The sequence below is a fragment of the Danio rerio genome, chromosome 7, assembly GCF_052040795.2.
Source record: "Danio rerio strain M-AB ecotype USA chromosome 7, GRCz13ab, whole genome shotgun sequence".
Taxonomy (NCBI): domain Eukaryota; kingdom Metazoa; phylum Chordata; class Actinopteri; order Cypriniformes; family Danionidae; genus Danio; species Danio rerio.
In genome coordinates, this window is record NC_141027.1 from 5,056,036 (window position 1) to 5,077,826 (window position 21,791).

The following is a 21,791-nucleotide window of genomic DNA, read 5'->3' on the forward strand; positions in this document are numbered from 1 at the left end:
TGACAGGCCTCTGTGTGTGTGTGTGTGTGTGTGTGTGTGTGTGTGTGTGTTTTACCCTCAGGTGCTGCAGTTTCTTCATCAGCTCCTCCATAGTGTTGAAGATCTCATCCACATTTTTGATCACATGACGCTGGACGCTGCTCTGTGATTGGCTGAGGCCTGGTCTGTGACCCTGGCTCTCGATCAGTGATTGGTCAGTTGGCGATAGACAGGGCGTGTCCTGCTCCTCCTCCTCATTGATAAAAGATGACGAAAACACAGAGTGATGAAGATCTTTGAGCTCGTCTGTGGTGCTCTCGTCTGAAACACCCTGATCCGTCGACATCACCAGATAGAACAGGTTTCCTACAAACACAACAGCATGTTCATTTATGCTCGTTTACAGTAAATGACATAATTATATTTTAAAAGGATAGGTAACACTTTACAATAAGGTTCATTAGTTAATGCATTTACTAACATGAACTAACCATGAACAACACATGTACAGCATTTATTAATCATAATTAAACATTTAATAATGCATTATTTACATTCAAGTCCATGCTTTTTTACATTAGTTAATGCACTATGAGTTAACATGAACTAACAATGAACTACTCTATTTTCATTAACTAACGTTAACTAACATGAACAAATACAGTAGTAGATGTATTGTTCATTGTTTGTTCATGTTATGTTATGTTGTTCATGTAAATGCATTAATTAACATTAACTAATGAACCTTATTGTAAAGTGTGACCAAAGGATAATTGCGCTTCGTCTCTAAGATGGTGAAAAGTTTAAGAATAAAAATTTAAGCACTATTTTCTACAAATTTTTATGCAAATAAATAAATAAATAAATTAAATAATAAATTAAAGTAATATATTAGGATAATTTACTTATTATTAGAATCCATAATGTTTCCTTACAAGCAGCACTAATTTACATAAGATGTCATGATTAGATTAATTTTTAAAAAAAATAATTACGCTTTGTCTAATATGGTGGAAAGTTTAAGAAGAAAACTAAGCACCAGAGCAACATCAATTTAATATAATCATTTAAATAAAAAAACAGCAATATTATATTAAAAACAAACAAGTAGAACTAACCAATCTGCTTCACACTTTGTATGGAATATACACATTTCAGTAATAACCAGTGGTGGAAAGAGAACTGAACAATCATACTCCAGTAAAAGTACCATCACTTCTGTTTAAATGTAGTGCAAGTAGAGTGAAAGTATCTGTTGTAATATTACTCAAAAAAGTACTGAAGAGTAGTGAGTAGTGAGTATTACGCTGTAAAAAGCTGATGTGTTGACATGTAACTTGTGGATGTGTGTAAACGTAACATTCTGTAGTGCATTAATTATTACTCAGCAGACACACAACGTCATAAGACGTTAATATTAGGTTCGATTTAGGTCTTGATGTCAGGCGACCAAAATTCTACATCTAGCCAGTGTCCGAGGACAACGATTTTTTGATGTCCAATAACGACGTTAAATGACGTTGATATTTGGTTGAGGCGATGCAGTGGCGCAGTAGGTAGTGCTGTTGCCTCACAGCAAGAAGGTCGCTGGGTCGAACCTCAGCTCAGTTGGCGTTTCTGTGTGGAGTTTGCATGTTCTCCCTGCCTTCGCATGGGTTTCCTCCAGGTGCTCCGGTTTCCCCCACAGTCCAAAGACATGCGGTACAGGTGAATTGGGTAGGCTAAATTGTCCATAGTGTATGAGTGTGTGCGTGAATGTGTGTGGATTTTTTTCCAGAGATGGGTTGCGGCTGGAAGGGCATCTGCTGCGTAAAAACTTGCTGGATAAGTTGGTAGTTCATCCTGTGGCGACCCCAGATTAATAAAGGGACCAAGCCGACAAGAAAATAAATTAATGAATAAATGATATTTGGTTGATTTTAGGTTGTGTTGGAAAGTGACCAAAATCCAACGTCGAGCCAACATCTTAAACCAGCTGACGTGAAATACTAACATTTATTCATCAGGTATGGCAACCAAAATCCAACATCTGATAAATGTCAATAGTGGTAACGTCCACACAACGTCAAGCTGTAACATCATTAGCTGTTTTTGGTTGATTTTAAGTTGGGTGTTGAACCTTGACATCGGCCTGACGATTCTCTGATTTTCATTTCTAAACAAAATGCAACGTCCCCATAATGTTGGCGTACAACTTTAGTATGACGTCATGTTGACTTCTTGTGCGTGTTTAAGGCTATTTTGGTCATCATTTTCTCATCAGTGTCTAAACAGTCTCTGGGTCAATGCATGTACAGATTTTGAACATCTTCTTGGACACTTTTAACGCGTCCAAACAGTTTGGTGCATTTATAAATCGGCCATGTGTTGATGTAGTTCATTATAATGCGATTTACCTTCTATGTGTGATTTGATTTGGCAGGAATTACAGGACTGATTTCTCTAATCCCCATAGACAAGAAAAAATAAAGTAGTGACTGCAGGTTGAAGGAAAGTAGTGGAATAAAAGTTAAAAATGTCCTCAAGAGAAAGTAAAAGTACACATTTTTAAAAATACTTAGTAAATTACAATTTCAGAGAAAAACTACTCAATTACAGTTATTTGAATATTTGTAACTAGTTACTCTACACCACTGGTAATAATGGCAGGCTAATGACCTCAGACAAACACAGAGCACTTAGGGCGTACTCACACTATGCTATCCGTACCGTGCCCAGACCCGTTTCCCGGATCGTTTGAGAAGTGTGAGTGCGCTGAATCGGGATCAGGCACGGTTCACTTGGCCGGCCCTGGCCCGGTTGGAAGAGGTGTGCCTGAGCGCGGTTCACTTGGGCTTTGGCGCGGTACACTTGTAGTGTGAGTGCAAAACCAAAGCCCGAAACTGAAAGCGAGACGTGATTTTTACGGGACTGTTTCATATGGATTTATTAATCATTCTAACTGTTGTTCAGTGAACACAAACTGCCGTAGTTTATTAAAGACGAGAACTCCTCACAGCACGACAGCTGCATCTTCAGAAGACCTCCTCATTCCTGCAGCACGAGAGCTTTATGATTGTTTTTGAGCGCCAAAAGTGGCAGATCTGCTCGGCGAAATATCTGACTGCGTGTCACCGCATCCCTAAGGAATGTTTGGCAAAATATATGACAGCATATCACTGCTTATCAAACAACTGAAACGACATAGCTAGAGAAATCTCCACTGTGCTGCTGAGTGAGAGAGCGCTTCCCACTGAACAGCACAGCAGTGATGACGTAAGCGTGCCAAGGCTCGATTGTGGTGTAAGCGGGCCGTCGGGGGAGACGGGAGAGGGGACAAGTGTGCTTTGGCCTGGTACGAGGCAACTGTACATAGTGTGAGTACAGCCTTAAACGCTGCAGCCCTTTTTACTTTTTTCCATAAACTTGTATCAGAGCTGCAGCAATGGATGTATGTTTGTCTTCCTCTGAAAAAAAACGCTTGATGGTCACCTAGATACAAGAGGCGGCAGGGGTGCGCGAGCGCAAAGCTCATTGTAAATGGTCAAGTCATCCACGCGCTTTGTTGTGCATCCCAGCCACTAGCTTAGCACAGGGGTAAGGCAACTTCACAATCTGTAATGTTGCAGTGTGTATTTGAATAATGATGGCTAGTTCGTTTACCTGAAAGCTCAGATTTGATTATCATAATTAGTTTTGTTGACAGAGTTTGAGGGTTACTTTATCATTATTATTAACACCTTACAGATGTTGATCTAACTTTAGGCACTTCTCACACTATGTACAGTTGCCTTGAACCGGGCCAAAGCACGCTTGTCCTCCTCCCGTCTCCACCGACAGGCCGCACTCACATTACATTCGGGCCTGGGCATGCTTACGCTCTCGCTCAGTACAGTGGAGATTTCTCTAGTTATATCGCTTCAGTCGTTTGATATGCAGTGAAATGCAGTCAAATATTTCGCCAAACAGTCCTTAGGGATGCGGGGACACGCAGTCAGATATTTCGCCGAACAGATCCGCCACTTTTGGCGCTCATAAACAATCATAATGTTCTCAAGTTGCAGTAATTAGCAGGTTTGCTGAAGGTGCAGCTGTTGTTCAGTGAGGAGTTTGCGTCTTTAATAACCTACGGCAGTTTGCGTTCACTGAACAGTAAGAATGATTAATAAATCCATATGAAACAGTCCCTTAAAGTCACGTCTCGCTTTCAGTTTCGGGTTCAGGTGCACTTTGCACTCACACACAAGCGTACCGCGCCAAAGCCCAAGTCAAAGAGCTTAGAATGACCAAGAGGCGACACTCTAGTGTAATTTGGGAAACAGCCACTAGAGGGCGCGGCGGCCATTTTGGAATGAAAACTCCACTAGAACATCAGCATATTATAAGTCTGTAAAATAAACTATTAAAAGTGCTGATGATTGTGATAGTAAGTGTTGTATTGTCACCTTTCAGGTTGTATCTCAGCTTTAATAAGTGTTTTAAATAGATAAATAAAAAACAAAGCAGCTGCTTGCCATCGCGAAATTAATAAGATCCAATGGACGGCCGATCACTTTCAATCCAACTGGCGGAATACGGGGCTGTTGCTGGGCGCTGCTGTTGCAATGGAATGTTCTATTGAGTGTCGCCTCTTGGTCATTCTAAGCTCTTTGCCCAAGTGAACCGTGCCTGAACCCGATTCAGAGCACTCACACTTCTCAAACGATCCGGAAAACATGTCTGGTCACGGTTCGGGAAGCATAGTGTGAGTACGCCTTTAGCTGCACACACTTTGAAACATTTTATTGATCAAGTTTAAGAGTCTCTGTAACACTCATGTGTATTTTATCATGAGGAGATCAGACATTGTTTTAATATTTTAGTTTTTGACTATTAAAACTATTTACCTTTGTAATGTTGGTAAATTAAAATGAAGTGGTTAAATAAAAAAAAATCCTAATATTCCTAAATGCATTAATAAAAATATTCAATAAATCCAGACATCGAATGTTATGAAACATGATGTCGTGATCATTTATTTAGCAATATCGCCCAGCCCTAATATAAATATATTAAAATGTATTTAAGATTCTGAGTTGACAAAGATTGTCCAGCACATTTCTCCACAGGAAACTGAAAGCCCGAGAGCAGAACACCAGAGAGAGAGAGACATGAACTCTGTCCAGATGATTGAGGAGCACTTCCCCAAACGGCAGGAGAGAAACAGACAGAGCGTCCACTCCACTGCGTTCAGGAAAGCGTCCCAGAATGCATCTGTCAGGAGCGCTGAGAAATAAATGAAGCCCCACCTCCGTCCTCAGACGATTGGCTGGCGGTGACATCATCGGTGATGTCATCAGGAAGAGAACAGCCCACACCCACAGCTGTGTGTGAAGGACAGGAGGAAGACGACGTGTGTGTGTGTGTGTGTGAGAGAGAAAGACACATGAAAGATGTAGAAGGTGATGTGTGTGTGATAGAGAGAGAGTGTGTGTGTTAGACAGGTTGAAGATAAATGTGTGTGTGTGTGTGTGTGTGTGTGTGTGTGTGTGTGTGTGTGTGTGCGTGAGAGAGAGAAAGACACATGAAAGATGTAGAAGGTGATGTGTGTGTGTGATAGAGAGAGTGTGTGTGTTAGACAGGTTGAAGATAAATGTGTGTGTGTGTGTTTGTGTGTGTGCGTGAGAGAGAGAAAGACACATGAAAGATGTAGAAGGTGATGTGTGTGTGATAGAAAGAGAGTGTGTGATAAAGAGAGAGAGAGAGAGTGTGTGTGTTAGACAGGTTGAAGATAAATGTGTGTGTGTGTGTAAGAGGCAGAGAGAGAGTGAAAGACAGGTGGAAGACGTGCATGTGTGTCAGTGTGTGTGTGTGTGTGTGTGTGTAAGAGACAGGATGAGGATGATGTATGTGTTTGTGTGTGTTATGTGTGTGCGCGGGAAATGGTGTGAGGTGCATTTATATATGGTGTGTAATTACAAACAGACACGTACAAGAAGCCACAAAAGCAGAAGTGTGTGTGTGTGTGTGAGAAAAAGAGAGAGAGAGAGAGAGAATGCATGTGAGAGTGTGTGTGTGTGAGAGAGAAAAGAGATATAGTGTATGTTAAAGAGAGAGAGAGAGAGAGAGAGAGAGATGAGAGTGTGTTAAATCATATCAGCTTGATCACAGTGAGCTCTGAGCACATGCAGAAACACAGAGAGAAACAGAGAAAACACACACACACACACACACTTCAGAAACACAGTTAGAGCAACAGCAGTTGAAGAACAGCATCATCATCATCATCATTTACTGACTCATTCAGCAGACGCTTTTATGCAAAGCCGCTTACAGAAGAAGAATGCTAACTCTTAGCTGATGTTGTGGCTAATAAGACATTAACAGGGTGTAATTGCTTTATTAAACGAAGTTCATAACTAATAAACATCTGTTATCATACTTTTATAACTTTAACTAGACTTCATGAGAGGGTGGGGCAGAGTAGCTCCTCCCCTTTTAAAAAGCAGCCAATAGCGGTTTGTTTTTGATCACAGCTCTGCCAGTGAGAGTGGTTGAGCTCAAGCGCATCGAATGAAAACAAACAAGAAGCATCTTAAAAGGGGCGGGGCATGTCAGACACTAGAGAGCATTTGATTGGCCAAGATTTGATGAGAAACTGACGAATGAGGTGACGTGAAAAAAGCAAACATAGATCCATTTATGCCTCATTCACACTAGCAGCGGCTTTGTAGCTGCCTGTCTCTCTGGGTGGCGACCTGCTGCAAACGCAGGTCTGTGTGGAGGTGGTATACAGCACGGAGAATACAACAGGCCTCTGACCAAGCTTAGGATAACGTGATCTCTACAGGTGGTCCTATTGGCTGTCGATCAAGAAATTCACTCTTCATTTGCATAAAGTTGAAGGATTCTCAACATTGTCACAACACTCGACCTGTTCGCCAAAAGTTGCTGTCAAACGACGGAAGTTGCTCACTCTCTGTTGATATGAATGGTCACTTGCCTGCTGCAAGTCGCTCGTAGTGTGAATGAGGCTGGCGGAAGTGACAAACTACCAGCTTTACATGTTTATATCAGTTTTAAAGCATGCATTTTGCCACTGTTTTGTACTGCGCTAGCTTATAGATATGCTTGAAGACTAACATGTTTATACTAATAAACGTTATTTTAACTGCTGTGCGTATAATTCTTTAGTTTGCACCTGACGTTCCCCGCATCTATAATATGAATAACTCTACTCTGTTTCAGTGATGACGATGACGCTGCTGATTATCATATGTTATAGATCTGATCTGGTATTGTTCAGCGTTTACCTTTCCTCACCACCTGAACAGCAGGCTGCAGCACCTCCAGAGGCGGAGCTTCCACAGGCTCCTCCTCCCATTGGCTAGAACTTTCGCTGGGGGCAGGGTCAGATGACTCATTTCCCGGTCTGTCTGTGAACGGACTCCTCTCATTGGCTGTTTCGTTAGTGGGCGTGTCATCTGAATCTTGACTCCACCCATCCTCCAGGTCTCGGAAGATCAGCTGCCGCAGAGTTTCCACTGAAGCAAAAGAAAAATTAAAACTCATGCAACCCATTTCTGGCTGAAAGCATAAACTTTAATTTGTAGAGGTGTGAACCTACACTAGTCTCACGGTTCGGTTCGGTTACGATTATCATGCCATCGATTCGGTTCAATTCGATATCTCGGTGCATCACGGTGCATTGACGATGCTTTCCATACACAGTTTTAAATTTTCTTCACAGCAGCAGTTCTTGTATTAAATGTATGAATATATTTATATTTATATACTATTTGTAATACAATTTTGTCGTTTAATACAAACAGTCAGATTTATAAACTGTAACTTTAAACAAAACAAGCATTTAGCAAATAATATAAACAAATATAAACATCCAGCTCAATTTCTGATCCTTGTCTAGTTCTCTTACACCTCTTTGATTGGTCACACCCTCAAAAAAAAAACGGTTGCGATTGGCTCTTGCCCGCTGCGTTCTTCACAGATGAGTGAGAAGCGGCAGGCGGCAGCGGCGATCTCACAGCTCATGTATGATAGACACGGTGGAGAAAACTCTGCAGACACGCGCTCGTTTCTTTATCCAGAAGTAACGCTGTAAAACAGCCGAGAGGAGAAGTAAAGCCACGCCAGCAGGTCAAATGGGCCACTGTGTGTGTGTGTGTGTGTATGAGACTGAGAGCGAGAGAAAGAGAGAGAGAAATGGTGTAGGCTACTTTCATACTCTCGATCTCAGTGAAATAGGGGCTATTGTTGTATATGTCAGTGAAAGACTGATCCAGCAAACACACACAGTGAAATTGTGCTCAGTTTATGAGTTTTAAGTAGTTAAAGCGCTGTAAATACTCGCGATCGCCTCTTCGCGACATATGAGGTAAATGACGTCAGTAATAACCGGTTATGATTATTACTGAACCGATATTGAATTGTCCGTGTCTGCATCGCGGTGCACCGAAGAAACGATTAATTTTGACACCCCTATTAATTTGTATTTAGCATCTGAATTTAAGATATTAAAAACTGAGTTGACTAATGAATGAATGATATTAGTATATTTATAGCTTAATTAGACGAGAGACAAGATTAGACGAGACATGAGTTTGGGTTCACGAGAATGAGATGAGACCAGATTTTTAACGAATTTCTTTTTTATTTTTAATAATTTTTAATAATTTCTTCAATGAAGAAATCTATTAATCTAAATGTATTTTATTTTAATTTTATAAATGTATTAAATTGAATTTTTTTGCAGAAGAGGACATGCAAACACTGCAAAATATTTTGCTAATATATGAATAGAAAATAGTGTTTTATGTATTTTTTTTTTTTGGAAAAAAGATTTATTTTTGGCCTTTATTAAGTGGATAGCACAGTATTTCTGACAGGAAGCAAAGTGGGAGAGAGGGGGAGAAAGAGGGGGAGAAAGAGAGGGAGAGAGAGAGAGAGAGGGAGAGAGAGAGAGAGAGAGAGAGAGAGAGAGAGAGAGAGAGGGGTGGGCGAAGCAAATTTATATATTTGCTAATATATAAATGGAAAATATATTTTATTCAACTGAAAAAAAATAAAAATAAAATCACAAAATGCAAAACAGTTTTGTTGTTTTTTTTTTTTAATGAATTGTATGCCATAAAGGACATGCAAAAAATGCAAAATATTTAGTTATAATGTCTACTGACTGACTTCACATGGGAAATCAAACTCCTTTCCACAATCTGAACGAGGATCTCTCACCGTCCTGGAGAGCAGATTCAGCCACTCCAGCTTTGTTTTTCTGGCCCGGGTCTGGATCTTCATCCGGACACTCTTCAGCTGCATCAGCCGGTGTGACGACAGGAGAGAGAACCATCTCATCCTCTCTGTCTGGATACATGCGGGATTCAGAGCCTTCTGGAGGAGAGAAACACACACAGCAGCAGCAGCAGCAGTCATTTAGATCTGTTTGTTTATATATATCACAGCAAGATCTATAAACAGCTGAATTATATATTGACCTTAAAATGGTTTTACATTAAAAACTGCTTTAATTCTAGCCGAAATAAAACAAATAAGACTTTCTCCAGAAGAAAAAAATATTATCAGACATACTGTGAACATTTCCTTGCTCTGTTAAACATCATTAGGGAAATATTTGATTTGAGGGTAAATTATTGTGACCTTAACTGTACATAAACACATTACATGATAAAAACAACTTCATATTTCAATAAGAAATGATACACAAACAAATATACATGAACATAAATAAATAAAATCCGCAAACAAAAGTATTTAGCGGAAATTAAAAGACTTCTCGCAGTTCTGTAGGTTAAAACAAACAACAATTGTAAAATATAGCATGTTGAAGAATGCTGGAAACCTTTAATCACTGACTTCCACAGTTTTTGTTTTTCATATACAGGGTTTCTACAGGTTTCGAAGAGTCAAATTAAAGACTAAGACATTTTAAAGACTATTATGAATGAAACTTCAGACTTACACAAGGTTAAATGGTTTTCTAAGGGCTCAGTTCAAACATAAAAAAAACATTAAAAACAAACGTTATAGTAAAGAAGATTAAGCATGCTGGTAAATAATTAAAAGTATTGGTAAAAAATATTTATTTTTAAACGTTAACTGAGATGGAATGTAGCTTTACATGCATATGGGCCTGTTTAAAATGATTTACGACCTACAACACATTGGGCCCTATCATACACCCGGCCACGGTTGTGGTTGCCACGAGGTGTTGCTATTTTCAGACCAACAAAACATTAATTTACCCATTTTCCATCACGTTGTTTAAATAGCAAATCCATTTGTGCCACTTTGTGGACTCATAGCTGTTCCAGTCTAGAAAAGAGGTGTGTTAAGGCGCATTGCTGGAGCGTTGCTATTTTGAGGAACTTAAATAGACGGTTCAATAAACTAGCTGAGAGCAGGTCTACAGTGCAGCGCAGAGCACGTCAGCTGTGCGCCTTGCTTACACATTATTTAATACACGCAGGATGTGCAGCAATGTATTTTCTTAACTGTTTGTTCTTATTTGTTTTGTTTTATTTATTTATACTGTCTGTTTAGAGCAATGTTGTAGCACCTTTTTTGCCCAAGATAAATTTCTTCTCTGGGACAAATAAAGTTTATCCTATCCTATCAATACGCAAATATCTTTACAAATGAAAAAGAATTAAAGGATTAAAATATTGTAAAAATTATTATTTTCTACAAAAATATAAAAACCACTGCCTTCATGCTTCCATGTCTAGGAGCTTTTTCAGTTTATTCATGACAATTTGCTTTTGTATAATGTTATCATTATTAGCAGTATTATTTATAATATCCATACTTATATTTGTTTTATTAAAAACAAGCTGTTTTTAATTTTTGCCCACCTGTCGAATTTAGACCATATGGGGCACAGCATGTGTATTAGGCTTGAACTCAGTTTTTCTGATCACACTTCGTTATTGTTCATTTATTCGTTTGCTGGAAATTAGAACTAAATTTAGAAATAGTTTTGAAACAAATCTTTGTGTTTAACAAACAAAATTAATTACTTATAGGCTAATGCATGTCTTCAGTGGAGTGTGTACAATAATGTTTCTTTACTCCACGAAAGAGAAAGTGAAAGTAAAGGCAGATTGAAGGAGGCTCATTCTCATGCTGCAGATGCTCTGTTTAACTGTTTTCTTGCAAGTGAAACGCTAAGTTTTTACAATTACAAAGTCATCATGTAAATAGCAAATGCTCCATGGCACGACGCAACTGACTCTTAAAGGGAATGAGAGATGAGACTCTGGTTTATTCTCAAAACACACCTATAACTCATTAAGAGAATAAGCTTAATCCTGTTAGACCATGCGGCATGGCACAGAGCGTATTTTTCCATCCTTAAAATAGCAAAGGTGGATTCAGACACACCCTTCAGGCTTTTGCATCATGAGTTTTAGACTTTGCGCCTAGATCAGTAAAATAAAGCCCTTTATCTCAATTAACTTTTTAAGACCTAACATTTTTAATTTTAAAATTTAAGACATTTTTAAACCCTGTGCAAAATTTACAACCACATAAAGATATATTTAATTTTATGACAACTATTTTAAACTCACACAAACACACACACGCGCACACAGACACAAGCACACTGCATTTTTAATCTGCTGATATCGGTTCATGACTCTTACCTGACTGATCGGCAGATAATCTCACACCTGCACCAGGAGACCTGAAACTGAGCACACATATGACACAATTAAAAATAAATAAAATAATACATAAATATAATAAAATAACTGATTAACTTATTATATTAATGCAATTATTTAGTAAATATTATTTAATTAAATGTAGTGCTCAGCATAAATGAGTACACCCTTCACAGATCTCTCTTTTTGTGTATGACATGTCTTTATTAAGTTTTTTCAAGGTTTTGCAATAAATCCAACCCCAATACCCAAAACTTACCCCAGACAGGTTTAGGGAACAAAATGTTTTAATTAATTAATTATTGAATAAATAAATAAACAATAATAATAATAAAGAAAAGAAAAGAAAAAGAAATCTGACGGCGCGGTGATGCAGTGGGTAGTGCTGTTGTCTCACAGCAAGAAGGTCGCAGGTTCGAGCCTTGGCTGGGCCAGTTGCAATTTCTCTGTGGAGTTTGCATGTTCTCCCCCTGTTAGTGTGGGTTTCCTCCAGGTGCTCCAGTATCCCCCACAAGTCCAAAGACATGTAGTATAGGTGAATTGGGTAAGCTAAATTGGCCTTAGAGTATGTGTGTGAATTGGTGTTTCCCAGTGATGGGTTGCAGCTGAAAGGGCATCGGCTGTGTAAAACATATGCTGGAATAGTTGGCGGTTCATTCCACTGTGGCAACCCCAAAAAAATAAAGGGACTAAGCCAAAAAGAAAATGAATGGATGAAAAAAAGAAATGCAATCAAACACCAGTTCACGTTCCACAACTGTAAAGCTTCTTCAATATCTCAATTTGTCACAGAGTTCAAAAACACCTCACAGATATCACAAAACTCAGAGGACTTTTTCCTCATTATATACGTGAGCTTTTCAAGAGCCAAACATGTAGATTCCTCTTTTTAATTATAATTTTCAACAGTATGCTTAACAATTAAATAGTTGTGCATATACACGAGATTGGCCAGTACCAAAGCCAAAACTGGGGCTAATCTAACAGCAAAACTTGAGATGAGAGTGCAGAAATTACCACACGCAAATGAATATGTCTGGAAAAAATATTAAATACAATTAATAAGCAGAAAAATCAACAGAATTTTTTATTTTTATTTGTTAGCTAGTCAATTTTGTTTTGCAATAACTCATTTAAATGTATTATATTTCCATTCCTAACGATGTTCGTTGACCCTTTATTTTAATGAGCATTCATTCATTCATTCTCCTTCGGCTTAGTCCCTTTATTCATCAGGGGTTGCCACAGTGGAATGAACCACCAACTTATCCAGCATCTTTTATGCAGGGGACGCCCTTCCAGCTGCAACCCATCATTGGGAATCACCCATACTCATTCACACACATACAATAGGTACAATTTAGCCTACCCAACACCTCTATAGCACATGTGTTTGGACTGCGGGGGAAACCGGAGCACCCAGAGGAAACCTGGGGAGAACATGCAAACTCCACACAGAAATGTCAACTGACCCACCCGAGGCTCGAACCAGCGACCTCTTTGCTGCGAGGCTAACCACTGTGTCTCCCTAATGATTATACTGGTTTAAAAAACACACATATATCTAATCTATATTCATTGAAAAATTTATAAAAGTATTGATTTTCATTATATATATATGTGTGGCTACCGTGGTGTGTTTGGTTTGGTTGATCCTCCTTGAGCGGCTGCAGAGATTGTCTTTTCCAGCTGGTCTTTCCAACTATAACAAACAACAACAAAACACTGATCAATTACAAAACTACAAGTTTGCAGACAAAATATCCCCCTTTGAAATGAGCAGGATTAAATAAAGTGCCCTGATAGGCTGCAGGTGCTGTCAATCAAACCGAAGCAGCCAATGGGAGACTCACGTGTTTTTCTCCAGTAACGTTCCGGCCACCAGCTCATAGATCTGCCTCTCGGATGTGCTGATCACATACAGCGCTTTATTGTCTGCAAATGAAGGAGGAAAGTTGTTTAAAGGGCGTCTATTATGCAGAAATCACTTTAATAAGGGGTTTAAACACAGTTGTGTGAAGCAGAGTGAGAATATATCCAGCCTCTAATGGTCAAAAGTCAATCTATTTTTTATAATCACACCTGATAAACCAGTCTGCAGACACACTTTAAACGGCTTTGTACGAGGATGAACGCCCCGCCCACTAGACCATCTTGACCAGCACAGGCTTCCAGTATCCACAGTTTCAGGTGCTGCACATCTTGTATCTTCACACATAGACAATTGCCTTCAGATGACCCCAAAAATAAAATTCTAAGGTGGTCAGATCGGGAGACCCTAGGGGCCACTCAACTGGCCCATGACGACCAATCCATTTTTCAGGAAACTGTTCATCTAGGAATGCTCGGACCTGACACCCATAATGTGGTGGTGCACCATCTTGCTGGAAAAACTCAGGGAACGTGCCAGCTTCAGTGCATGAAGAGGGAAACACATCATCATGGAGCAATCTCAAATATCCAGTGGCCTTGAGGTTTCCATTGATGAAGAATGGCCCCACTATATTTGTTGTCTATGTGAAGATGCAAGATGTGCAGCACCTGAAACTACGCATACTGGAAGCCTGCGCTGGCATTTCTCCTGTGGTGTTGCTATCAGTGTGTGAAGAGTGGGAGAAGAGGCTTGCATAGACAATCCAACACAATGGGCAGCACATTGAACATATTTTATAAGTGGTCAGAAACTTGTAAATAACCAATAAAAGAATAAAGTTACGTTAAAACCAACCACACCATAGTTTTTCATCCCCGCATTAGAGTGTTTGAGCTGCTGAAGATAACGTCAGCATAGACTTAGAGGATTATAGATGTGGAGTTTTAGATGAAGCACAGGACAGGAGTCTCTACAGACTGACAGAAGCATGAAGCGCACACACATTTCCACACAGATAACGCTAGTCCTGTTTTGAATCTGCCACTATGCTGACACACAGGCATTTGTAGCCCCGCCCTCTTTTAAAAAGAGCACAGTCTCATTTGAATTAAAGCGACAGTCATCAAAACTCCCCAATTTGGCTCCAAGCCTAAAATGGTCCGTTTCAGAGAGTCATTAAACATTTTCTGTGTGCTATTCTGAGCTGAAACTTCACACACACACACTCTAGGGACATCAGAGGCGTATTTTACATCTGGTAAAAAGGGGTTTAATAGGTGTTATTTAAAGGAAAATATGTGTGTGACCTGTGGCGACGGGGCGGACGAGGCAGGAGTCGAGGCAAACCACAGGACAGAAGGGTGTTTTGAGGTCTGTAACTCCGCCCAGCGAGCGTGACGGACAGCGAAGGATGAGCCTGTCGTCCGGCCCCCGCTGGAGCAAGAGCAGCAGGTCTGAGAGCAGCAGCGCCTGGATCTCTGAAACACATTCACACACAAACACTCATTAAAGGACACATCAAATCAAACCTGATTATGTTAACTCTCATTGCCAGTTTTGTGCTGAACAATTCATCTGTCACTCAGGAAGAAAAAAATTATAGTTTGTCCCTTAGATTCTTTAATCTAAATCTGAAAATGCACTTTCTTTTCGTCTTCAGTTAAATGCTCAGATTAGGTCTGAGATTGTTGTTTCGACAACAAACAGTAATGGTGAGCAGGAGGAGTCTGTTAGGTTGTAATAACTCTCCCCAATCTCTTTTGCCAATCTTTCTAAATAAAATGCCTACTTAACTACATCCAATCAGCTCTCAGAAGAAAAAACAAGCCACGCCCACTGTTTTCTAATTTAACATTGTGTCAAGAAACTGCAACACAATACGAAAATAAATAAATAAACGGTCGCAGCTTCCGGTTCATAGACTGAGATCAGTCTCTGTGTGTTTCAGCTTTTAGCTCATCTGTGTGCAAAACAAGTATGTAAGAATTATTTTTTTTAAATGTAAAAAATAAATAAATAAATAAAATAAATAAATAAACACAAGTTTTAAAGGTTTAGGTTACCTTCACAATAAAGATCTGAAAAAACTATTAAGTTTGGTGTGTGTTTGGGCAATATGTTTTTTATATTTTAAACTTGCTTATTTTATGTTTCCTACAACACAAGCTAATTTGTTTGACATAAATGATTATTCATTAAATTACATAGCATAATAAATGACTTTAAATATAAATTATAAAGATAAAAATATAAATCTATGATTTCTAATCTGTGTTTTTCTACCCTTCTGGTCTTTTTATTAAATGCACTGTAGTCATTTATATCTGTTTGATGTTTTTTTATTTTATTTTTTATTTTCAATAAGTGTTGCTTTTACTATAAATAAATACATTTTTAAATAAATGAGTTTTTATAAATCAATTGCATTTTGATTTAAAGGTTTTTGGATGTATTCAGAGTTTCCTAAAACCATTTTCATTTATTTAACAAACTATATAAAATAACAGAGGCTTATAGCCTAGTGGTTAGAGCACCGACATATAGAGCAGTAGCACGTCAGGGCGTCCCGAGTTCGAATCCCGGCTCGATGACACTTCCTTACCCTACCCTCTCTCTCTCTATCTCTCTCTCTCTCCAACTTCGCTTACTGTCTCAATACTGTCCTATCTAATAAAGCCAAAAAGGCCAAAAAGAAATCTAAAAAAAGAAATAAATTAAAATAAAATAAAACACATTTCAAATGCTAGAAATGTTTATCATTAAATGCTAAATGTACTCAAATCTACAGTTTCTAAAATCATTTTATTTATTTTAGGGAGTAATTAGTCATGTGATCACCTGTGGATGATTATTGTAATCATTATTGTACCATAATAAAAGCACAGAATCATTTTGTTGGTTAATTTCATTAGTAAGATTGTGTTCTGACAGGTCTGTCTGCATCAAGAAAAGAAAATTAATGAATAAATAAATAAATTACCAATGGCTTTGTCTTTGCCGACTCTCCACGTGAGCGGCCCCTCGTGGACCATCCTCTTGGTGGTGAGATCCAGATTCTGTCAGAAACACAGAGAAATTGATCATTAATCATTGATATTGACTGGATTTTTTGCAATTGTTTAAGAACTTTCAATTCAGTTTCCTATGGGAGAAATGACTAGGAATAATAAACGGCAGAAAATGATTAACCTGCTTGCTAAAATACATGTGATGAGAATGTTGGTGTAATTTGTAATTAAACACTTTTTGATTAAATGGAGTGCATGAACAGGGACTTCTAATTTTGAGTAGTCCCGCTCAGTCTCTCGTGGTGAACTGTCATGCCACTATAAACTCACCACATTTATGGGTAACACTTGATTTTGTTGGTCTGTTTGAGTATTAGTAGACTGTCTGCTTAATATCTGCTGATACTGCTGCTAAACAGACGTTTAACTGACTATAAGAAACTTTGCAAGTACAAGCCAACTTACACTAATTCTAACCCCAACCTAACAGTCTACTTATAATCTAATGAGAATTAGTTGGCGTGTAGATGCAGTGCAACTTAAATTCAACAAACAGACCATCAAAATAAAGTGTGACCCATTTAAGTTCTGGTTTCGGTAAACATCAGTGATCTTTACAGCCGGATTGAGATATGAAAAAGTGAGTCTAAGGCCCCGTTTACACTAGTGCGTATTAGTTTCAAAACAAGTTTGCGTTTCACCCAGCGTTTCTGAACAGCTCTCCGTCCACACCAAAACGCTGAAAACGCACATCACGTGACCAAACACACACACTCTCGGGCAAGCGCCGCAGCATTTCTACCCAGATGAGAGCTGTGCTCGGAGTGCTCAAGCATCTCCCGCTGGATCTAATCTCACTATATTTATTAAAGTTGATATTTCATTCATCTTGTTGTCTTTATCTAACGACATATTCCCTGACTTTGGAATCTATTACTTGTTCTCAGGTAACGTGTTTTGGCTGAGCGCAAAGATAAGTTAATGATTAATGAAACCACGTAGCCTACATTCTGTATATTGACTGATCGCTTGCCTTTATTTCCTATAATGTATAAACTTATTGTATGTTATACTTTTATAATGGCCATTATTGATTAGTAAAACTGATATTCAGCAAAAGAGAGGCTGTGTTTCGTATTTACACTGAAGTTGAAAGGAGGCAGTTGTTATCGGCTCCGTTTTGTTATAAATATGCACACAGTGAAGATGACGCTCATGAATGCAGCACGACGCCTCAACATTTCTACTGTCTGATAAGTTGCTAATATCAAAATTAAAATAGCAGTTCCTTAAATCATTCTTTCATTTTATTGTTAGAAAGTGAAACAACGTAGGTGATGTGAATAAGGTTATAAAGTACACTGTTCCCTTTGAAGATTTACCCGTGTCCTCGGTAGTTTGTTTTGCATATCAAACTGAGAAGAAGAGACTGCAGCCTTGATCAAACTTGCGAAGTCTGAACTTACAAGGAGAGGATGCAGGACTGAACTGTGTGTAACGTTAGGCTACTTAATATTTAGGAAAAGCCCCAATCAGAGTGGCGAATGTCTGCAGCCCCGCCTCTGTTTTCAGATATCTCCGTTTTCCCCCATCCACACTGAGACGGAGCAGCAGCGTTTTAGAATGAAAACGGCCTCTCCAGCGTTTTCAGCGCTTGAAATCTCCGGCGTAGTGTTGACGGATGGCGTAACTGTAGCAAAATTTATGCGTTTTAAAACGAAAACGCATTAATGTAAACGTGGCCTCAGACTAGACAAAAAGCACTGCATTAAATGACTTTATATTGCGATGCTGAAGTGCGCTCATTTCTTCGACTGATTTAGATCTACCGGTTCAGTTTGCTAAAGGAGAAATGAATAGCAATAATAAACAGTGAAACGACTTGCTCTACTAACAAGAGCATTCGTGAATAGAGTTAAACAGTAAATATCATCAAGCAGCGGAACAAGCTGTTTGTAATGTCTAAAAATCAATGGAAGTGAATGAGAACGGAAGTCACAGGTCAAAAAGATAGCAATAGCTGCACCAGCTCGTACATGAAAAGTAAGGTCATTATGAGTGTATTAGCAGGGAGATTAGTAAAGATTTAGGATATGACATACCTATGCACCCACTATTTTTTTTTTGCTTGATGGCCTCCCCCCTGATCAGTTCAGTAAGTCTCCCCGATTTGCACTACATACATTATTAACAGCTAGGAAGATAATTACTGTGAACTAGATGAAGACCCGCCAACCTACTTTGACAGAATGAACACAGAGGCTAAAACAGATGTATAAATATTTGAGAAAATGACTGCAGATTTGCAGTTGAAATCAGACCTTTTCCAACAGACCTGAGCATTAATCGAAACAAACTTACTTGATCTTTGAAAGGCTGTCAGGGGCTTTATCTTTGTTGTAGTTATTGCCTTTATATTGAAGTTTATTTTAACCCCCCACCCCTTTTTTAATGTATGTTTGTATGTTTGTATGTATGTATGTATGTATGTATGTATGTATGTATGTATGTATTTATTTATTTATGTATTTATTTATTTATTTATTTATGTATTTATTGATGTATTTATTTATTTATGTATTTATTGATTTATTTATTTATTTATGTATGTATTTATTTATGTATTTATTTATTTATGTATTTACTTATTTATGTATGTATGTATTTATTTACTTATTTATTTATTTAAAGCTACCACTATTATTTGTGTTATTATCATTTTTACCAATGATTATTTTCTATTTGTTTGTTTCTTTTTTTGTGATTGTACACATTCTAAATAAATGTTATTTGTTTACTATGCTTATAAAAACTTTAATAAAACACAGTTAAAAAGAAAAAAAGAATGTGGAGAAGGAGCCCGTACCCTAAACTGCGCTGCGACGGGATTGGCCAGTCTCTCCAGAGGCGTGGCGTCCAGTCTGCGCTGGTATTGGCTGAGCAAATGCCGGTGTTCAGTCTCCCTCACGTCCTCATTCACTTCCTGCAGAATCCCACGACAGCACGCCTGAGCTCTCCGGAGGAGCGGCAGATCAGGAGAACTTGCTGGAAACACACACACACACACACGCACACGCACACACACGCACACGCACACACATAAATGATGTTAAAAGGAGTTTTTGTTCTAACCATCTGCAATGACAACATGCAAAATGTCTATTTTAGAAAGAGTTTTCATTTCAGCAACATTGCAGAACTCATCCAAACTCAAGCTTATTCCACCAAATATTGACTTCTTGACTCTTCTGTAGATTAAACATTTATGTTATGTTGATTCTGAAAACATGACATGTATGTTAGTTGCAACGAATGCTCTAAATGAAAAAATATAACTACATATTTGAGTAAAAAACACATTTTTGTTTTATTGCTGTGATAGAAAAGCAGGTTTATTCCACCAAACAGTGATTTCTGAACAGCTCTGAAGTAAAACATTTGTATTATGTTGTCAAACTAGACAAATGTCTGAAAACATGGCTTTTTTTTTACTTTTCATTAAATAATTCCTAATATAGTTATGTAATAAAGTGAAAAGTGTTAGTTAGAGTTACTATTAAAATGTTTACTATTAGTTTTTTTTTTCTCTATTTTCGTCATATTTTAAGTGATGTGTTGTTATCTGCTGTAGAGCTGGAGATTTTCGCCCAAACCTGACGGGACCCGGCGGGACCCGACGGGTTTAGGTGGGTTCGGGTTTAATTTCTATAAGTTTAGAGGGGGTTGGGTCGGGCCGGGCTTGGCAGTAAATGTGATTAGTAAATCGATTAGCGCGAGAAAGTAATCAAATCGTTTGTTACAACATCAAATTCCCTCCCTGCAAAGGTGAAACAAATGATGACGGAGAAGTTATTAAGAGTGAATTTTGACAGCGGTTAAGCCAGTCACCAGTTCAGAAAGAACCTGTCATTCTAGCCGCAAAGGTATTTCGGCGGTCGCTCATACACTGCGCATTACGGTAGAGCGCTAAACAGCACAGCGAGCTGACAGGGAAGATGATGAGGTCACTCGCTACACTGAAACCGCTGTCGTGGAAAATGAAGTGGATGTTCTTGGCTGGTAGTAGATGAACAAACAATCCTACACAAAACTTGCAAAGTTAGCCAGATCAGAACTCTGCATCTCGGCCTGTAGCAACAGCAGCAGCAGAAAGGGTGTTCAGTGCTTCTGGACGCACCATCCTGAGCGCAGGACTGCGCTAAAGCCATTTACAGTGGATTCAATAATGTTCCTCCACATAAACACGTAGCCTAATCTTGGTGAGTAAAGGATTTTAAAATTATAAATAAATATAAATTAAACCATAAATGTAGACAGAGTATACAGGCTAATGTTGGCATTAGGCTATTATTATTCAGCTTCACCGTCGCCTTAATGCCAGATTATGAAGAGAAGTGGTGAAACAAATCCCGCAGAGCTTTCAGCTTAATTTCGTTATTGCCAAATACCCGTCATCATTTAGAGTTTATTTTAATTTGATTTGTAAAGCAAGTCTTATTTTCATTGGTGTGTTGGCCAATTTAAAGGGTAGGTTTATGTACCCAGGCCTATATAGAGTGCTGAGATGTTACGATGTTACAGAGGGCTTATTTTATTTCCTTGTTCCAACTTCCAAGTGGCCTATAGCCTACGCTTGTAGCAAATAAATTATGTTAAAACATAAAAAATGACTCATTCTTGATAAAAGGCAAAAGAGCTGTGCATGTGCACATTTAAATAATGTTGGGCTATAAATGAGTTCGGGCATTTTAAAGCTGTCAATCAAATTGTACCTGTTGGGCTCGGGCTGAATTCTGTCGGGCCTGGGCCCCATCAGGCCAAATTTTTATGGCCAGATTACATGCAATACATACAATACAGTATTGTATTTGTTAGCATGGCGTGAAATGATCTCTAAACACCTAAAAACCTGCCGTTATGTCGACGTCTGTGTGTGTGTGTGGACTCACTCTCGGTGTATTTGATGATGTTGTCCAGCAGCAGTGGATATTTGGTCAAGCGCTGCATCTCTGACACCAGCAGATCCTTCAGCTGCAGCCGCCGGCAGTGAGGACTGGCCTCACACTCCTGAAAAACACCACAGAAACACAGAAAAATAAATTCAACAAACAGGCCATCAGAATAAAGTGTGACCAAATGCTATGTCTACAAGCATCATTCTGCTTACCCCTGCGTTGAACTTAAACATTATTAAATGCTAAAGTTTTAATCAGAATATATATCATAGATGGATGCTTGAATGAGATTACAATGTTTAGAGTCCATGTAAAC

At 38.6% G+C, this 21,791-nt stretch overlaps 1 protein-coding gene across 16 annotated transcripts in view; it reads right to left on the bottom strand.

Annotated features, from left to right (window-relative positions):
* arhgef11 (Rho guanine nucleotide exchange factor 11) overlaps positions 1–21,791 on the bottom strand; it is a 99,975-nt gene that overhangs the window by 7,401 nt on the left and 70,783 nt on the right. For 5 of the 16 annotated variants that reach the window (XM_087259671.1, XM_087259666.1, XM_087259664.1 and 2 more), the window contains 11 exon segments: positions 21,470–21,587; positions 19,387–19,565; positions 16,493–16,568; positions 14,820–14,990; positions 13,493–13,574; positions 13,270–13,341; positions 11,619–11,665; positions 9,190–9,345; positions 7,251–7,481; positions 5,247–5,321; positions 56–345 (listed from right to left, as the gene is read on the bottom strand). In XM_087259671.1, the coding sequence (XP_087115797.1) occupies positions 56–345; positions 5,247–5,321; positions 7,251–7,481; positions 9,190–9,345; positions 11,619–11,665; positions 13,270–13,341; positions 13,493–13,574; positions 14,820–14,990; positions 16,493–16,568; positions 19,387–19,565; positions 21,470–21,587 (1,497 nt within the window). 16 annotated transcript variants of the gene reach the window in all.